At 32.9% G+C, this 6433-nt stretch overlaps 1 protein-coding gene across 1 annotated transcript in view; it reads right to left on the bottom strand.

Annotated features, from left to right (window-relative positions):
* Positions 1-5019: 5019 nt before the first annotated feature.
* The window catches only part of LOC105318582 (annexin A4), a 52271-nt gene continuing 50857 nt past the window's right edge, over positions 5020-6433 (bottom strand). The window contains exon 16 of the mRNA XM_034458572.2: positions 5020-5576. Within this exon, the coding sequence (XP_034314463.2) occupies positions 5451-5576 (126 nt within the window). The 3' untranslated portion in view covers positions 5020-5450. The remainder of the gene's footprint in view (positions 5577-6433) is intronic.

The following is a 6433-nucleotide window of genomic DNA, read 5'->3' as shown; positions in this document are numbered from 1 at the left end:
GATTGTAAAACTTGATCCCCCAATTGTGGCCTCACCCTACCCCCGGGGACCATAATTTGAACAAACTTGAATCTACACTACATGAGGATGCTCCCATTTTAATTTGAGCTTTTCTGGCCAAATAGTTTTTGAGAAGAAGATTTTTAAAGATTTTCTCTATATATTCCTATGTAAAACTTGATCCCCCAATTGTGGCCCCACCCTACCCCCGGGGACCATGATTTGAACAAACTTGTATCTACACTACCTGATGATGCCTCCACTCAAAGTTGAGCTTTCCTGGCCTAACAGTTTTTGAGAAGAAAATTTTTAAAGATTTTCTCTATATATTCCTATGTAAAACTTGATCCCCCAATTGTGGCCCCACCCTACCCCCGGGGACCATAATTTGAACAAATTTGAATCAACACTTCCTGAGGATGCTTCCATTTTAATTTGAGCTTTTCTGGCCTAATGGTTTTCAAAAGAAATTTAAAAAAAAAATTCTCTATATATTCCTATGTAAAACTTGATCCACCAATTGTGGCCCCACCCTACCCCCGGGGACCATGATTTGAACAAACTTGAATCTACACTACATGAGGATGCTTCCATTTCAATTTGAGCTTTTCTGGCCAAATAGTTTTTGAGAAGAAGATTTTTAAAGATTTTCTCTAAATATTCCTATGTAAAACTTGATCCCCACATTGTGGCCCCACCCTACCCCCGGGGACCATGATTTGAACAAACTTGAATCTACACTACATGAGGATGCTTCCATTTTAATTTGAGCTTTTCTGGCCAAATAGTTTTTGAGAAGAAGATTTTTAAAGATTTTCTCTATATATTCCTATGTAAAACTTGATCCCCACATTGTGGCCCCACCCTACCCCCGGGGACCATGATTTGAACAAACTTGTATCTACACTACCTGATGATGCCTCCACTCAAAGTTGAGCTTTCCTGGCCTAACAGTTTTTGAGAAGAAAATTTTTAAAGATTTTCTCTATATATTCCTATGTAAAACTTGATCCCCCAATTGTGGCCCCACCCTACCCCCGGGGACCATGATTTGAACAAATTTGAATCAACACTTCCTGAGGATGCTTCCATTTTAATTTGAGCTTTTCTGGCCTAATAGTTTTCAAAAGAAATTAAAAAAAAAAATTCTCTATATATTCCTATGTAAAACTTGATCCCCACATTGTGGCCCCACCCTACCCCCGGGGACCTTGATTTGAACAAACTTGTATCTTCACTACATGAGGATGCTTCCACTCAAATTTGAGCTTTTCTGGCCTAACAGTTTTTGAGAAGAAGATTTTTAAAGATTTTCTCTATATATTCCTATGTAAAACTTGATCCCCCAATTGTGGCCCCATCCTACCCCAGGGGGCCATGATTTGAACAAACTTGAATCTACACTACATGAGGATGCTTCCATTTTAATTTGAATCTTTCTGGCCTGATAGTTTTTGAGAAGAAAATTTTTAAAGATTTTCTCTATATATTCCTATGTAAAACTTGATCCCCCAATTGTGGCCCCACCCTACCCCCGGGGACCATGATTTGAACAAACTTGAATCTACACTACCTGATGATGCCTCCACACAAGTTTAAGCTTTACCGGCCTAATAGTTTTTGAGAAGAAGATTTTTGAAAAATACCAACAAATTTTAAATAATTCTCAATTATCTCCCCTTCGAAAAGGGCGCGGCCCTTCATTTGAACAAACTTGAATCCCCTTCACCTAGTGGTGCTTTGTGCCAAATTTGGTTGAAATCTGCCAAGTGGTTCTTGAGAAAAAGATGAAAATGTGAAAAGTTTACAACGACGACGACGACGACGACAACGACAACGACGACAGACAACGGACAAATTGTGATCAGAAAAGCTCACTTGAGCCTTTGGCTCAGGTGAGCTAAAAAAAAGTAACAAACAGTGCAATACGATGCTTAGGAATTCACATCTGTAATGAAACAAAAAAATTCTTTGAGTCTTTGAAAAAAAGTAACTATATTTGGCAAATCACGTGTTGTTAATTAATAATGTCAAAACTAATTTACATTGCTTTTATTGTCCACCCTCCGGAAAATAATTTTATTCGGAAAGTCAATAGAGCAATTTTCAATTTCATCTGGAAAAAACAAGACATAATTCAACGAAACACTTCAAAAAGGCATGATCACAATTTTGGTCAAATTCAATTTTTTCTGTTTTCATGCTTTAGAAATGCCTATAACTTGGACAAGGAAAGATACATTTTACATGTATGTTTAAATAGTGAAATACATACTATTTTAAAAATTACTGTTAAATTCATTAACGACTGCTTTGAACACAAGATGTCAATTAGTCTAAGGAAATGTTAAACTGATCTATATAGATCAGTAAAAATATATATACTGTACATGTACATGCAGTTATTGTAAACAGACAATGATGTTCCTATATATCAATTGGGCCCTTGCCAATTATTGTAACTGTGTTTGTGCCAATAAAATATTTGTATTTGTATTTGCATTCCTAATGATCAAATGAAATTTGAGAGTCAGTTGTAGAGTTATAAGCAAGACACGGGGCTCGTGCCCTGTTTTTGCTTACATACATGTATGTTTAAAATATCGTTAAAAAAATATTTTTTTAAACTGATTTTTCTATCCTCTTACTAATTTTAAGCATTAATAAACAGTTCCTAACGTTCGTTTAACACATTCATTTTAGGTCTAAAACTGGAATTTTTACTTCAACGTTCAAAATGTAAGCAAAAGGTTTGTTTACCTAGCAGAGAATTGTAAGCTCTGTAATTCGCTTCTAACTCAACGAATGACATACAAAATTGGCTGCCTATTGAGAATGCCTTATTTTAGCATTGTTATCATTAAAATTGGAAAAATAATTTTTACCAAAATCGCGTGGTCTTGAATTGAGTTTAGTAACCCTTTCATAGGAAAAAAAAGAAGAAGGTGGAATCGGCGTAAGAGACTTAGAACCTCAGTTAAAAAGCACTGAAAGCAATTTGGGTTCAGATATCTATAATTTATGAGGTAATTAAAAAAGGGTCAACGTCCGAGAGAAATATAGAAGATTTGACAGATATTAATCATCTTTCTTAATCATATTCGAAAGAGGATTAAACATTTTCAACCACCTAAATCCTCGCAGGGGGTGGGGGATATATTAGATATCCTGAAATTCAGATTGTTTGGCCGCATTTGTTTGTCCCTGATGGGGTTCATCTTTCTGAGTTTAGTAACCAATTTTTTTTTTTGCACCGCCTTCAACGGGGTATGCAGACCTTCATTACAAAAACCACCTAATAAGTGTCAACAAAATTGGAAGAGTTTGGGCCATGGCTGTGCTATGCCTAGGTAGCGAGTCATAGTTTCACCGGGGAAAATATGTTGTTTCTATATATCCGGCGACAATAAGACTAAAATGCTCTAGAAGGTAAAAAAGGCACTTTATTTGAACTTAAAGTCGGTATGGATAATTTTTGGAAATCCAAAAAACTACACCCAAACAATCCGAAGCTTCATTCTTGACTGACGATAATGATGAACAAATGATATAAATAAGAATTGTAAAATAGTAATTAGCACTATAAGTATGAGTGACATATGACACGGAATTAAACTTCAAATTGAGTGAGTCAATTATATTTTAAGTCCACAAAGTAAGAGTTGATTTAAAACGATTAAGCAATTTCGTCTTATATACAAGTGCTTTCGAATTAAAGTTTTGAAAGATAAGATGTGATATAGATATAATATATCAATTATAGCAATTTGATAACAAATAAAGGAGTGTAAATTTCAGGATTCATACAAAATGTCTTCAGACTTTGGATAATAGTTAAATGAAATTTCACTCCATGATTATAGTCTCAGGCACAAGTCGTGGCTGCATTGCTAATATCATTGTTTTTTATTTATTTGCACTTTATTTGCAGTTTGAAACCTGCAGGCAATGCTTTTGCCTGAGATTTACGTCTGTCATGTATCTGACGGTGATCAATATTTGGTCACTCATTAAGGTTTTTCTGATTACCTCATGATTTTTATCTAAAGTTCATTTTCCTGTTTGGATGGGGTGCTTCTTTTGCATACTACTGGTGGTGCAGAATATGCCACATCATTTTGCATAGTCTTAGTAGTATCATTGGACTTGGTTATAACGTATATGTGCTTAATTCGACAGTATGTAATTGCGAACACCTGTTCCCAGTGTTCACGATTTTGTATTTTTAGGGATGCCACACAAGGCTATACTGAGTATATTGATGCATCGGCTCCCTCACAAACGTCCAAAACCCATTTAGCCAATAATACAACCTGACAGCTATTTTCTTCTTACTTTTTTTTAACTGGGTATACTAACACACCCTTATTTTAACTTTCATCTTTGATATTATATTGAGTTGCAATTTATTTTTACATCAGTATAAGTTAAGACCAAACAAATATTGTGAATATTGTCAAGAAACTAAAGAAAATATTGAACATCTTTTTTAATGTGACAATGTCAACAAATATTGCCAAAATTGTGTAGGAATTATGTAATCATTAAAGATTTCTATTATTAAAAAAATTGAAAGGTAAGATTTTTAAATAATATATTATATCTTATGTTGCTTACAGAATTTATAAATACAAAATGTTTTGTAGATTTAAAGGGAAAAAAAAATTCTCAAAATCTGAGAGTATGTAAAGAACTATTTAATTAGAGATATGAATTACATACTATCTTGTTTCATACAATACACAATATTTTTATAAAGCTCATTAACTATGATTTTTATGTAATATGATAAAGGTGGTCTCATAAATGTTATGTCTCATCTTGGTGAGCTCTGTAATCTCTGATTATCTATGTTTGTAATCTTTGATTACCTACAAATATATGTTTTAAAATAGTTTATACAAGTTGAGGGTTTTATGAATAAATATTGTAGAAATGATGAAATAATGTGAACTTGATTGAGGGTTATAAGTTTATTATTACCCCATGTTATTTCAAGAACAAGATTATATACACTCCTTTTTTGTATGTGTGTATTTATTTTTCCCAATACATGTATATATTAAAGACATATTTCATAACATACATAAAATTAAAACAGTGCAAAATCCTAAAAGAAATGGAAATACTAAAAGAATATGATCTTTTGTTATTCCATGGTACATACTCAGAGTTTGTTTGCGAAAAATCATACTTAACCTTAGTATAACAATGTATATCAAGGTCCATGTACAAGTGGATGTTATCACATTTTAACAAAGATTTGAGTTGAAATGTCAATAAAGGTATTATACACTAAAATATACACATACTCTAATTTAAACTATAACTAAAGGTCAATATGAGCATAAAAATTATATAAAAGATGTTGAAAGATCAGAGACATTGGTTGTATAGATTAAAACTAAAATCATTGTTTTTATTCATTTGGCTTAATCTGCCAAAAATGATTAATTTTTACCAACAATAGCACATAAAAGTTTTCGGTAGTCCCCGCTTGTGTCATCCTGAATCCATTTCCAAAGGGTTTGTTTATTCATTTCCAGGAATTCCTTCTTAATCTGCACCATATCAATCTAAATTACAAAACACATTATGACTTACATTTGAAATTCAGAAAAGACTTTTAAATGGAAGTGTAGTTCCAATTTATAGGGACATGCAATGCTGTCACCATTATTACACCATAATATCATACAACATTTATGTATCAGTTAAGAACATCAGCTATTTCTTAATAACAACAAAAAATAAATTGTCTTATTAATTAACACTTCTGAACTTTTTTGATTAGATATTAACATCAATTACTTTCATGCAACAAATTTAAAACACAAAATCAAAACCAATCGAGGTTATAGGGGTTTAAGACTCATGTATTCCATACACCACAAGTAGTCCTGTGATCGCATGTAGTGACAGGAATACAACCCAAGCTAAACCAATATACTTTTGATCGAGCTTAAATAACTTTAATTTACTGTTATTGTTACTGAAATATAAGAAAATTCTATAATTGCTCTGCATGTTCTTAATTGAAGGTGGAATAACACATCATCACAAAATGGCTGACCTCTGATTGAAACGACATTTCATTTAATCAAAAGGTCTTTATTGATGGCAACATGTAACTCACTCCATAGTCGAGTGGATAAAGTATCGGGCTTGTGATCCGTACATCCCAAGTTCAAATACTGCAGGGGCTTATGTTTTTATTTACTGAATTGAATTCTTTTTAGATACTCAGTTTTTGTCCCCAAACCGAAATATTTTTGCTTATTTGACATATATAGAGTTTACTATTTATTATATCTTTCATATTCAAATAATTTACTATTAATTTGAGTGACTTTTTCTAGGTGTGTTATTCCACCTTAAACAATGATGTACATACCCCCCTCTCCTCAACACACCCAGACACACATTCATATTA

This window comes from Magallana gigas, chromosome 7, assembly GCF_963853765.1.
Source record: "Magallana gigas chromosome 7, xbMagGiga1.1, whole genome shotgun sequence".
NCBI lineage: Eukaryota > Metazoa > Mollusca > Bivalvia > Ostreida > Ostreidae > Magallana > Magallana gigas.
The sequence above is the reverse complement of the archived record's forward strand: the minus strand, read 5'-3'. Positions and strand labels throughout refer to the sequence as shown.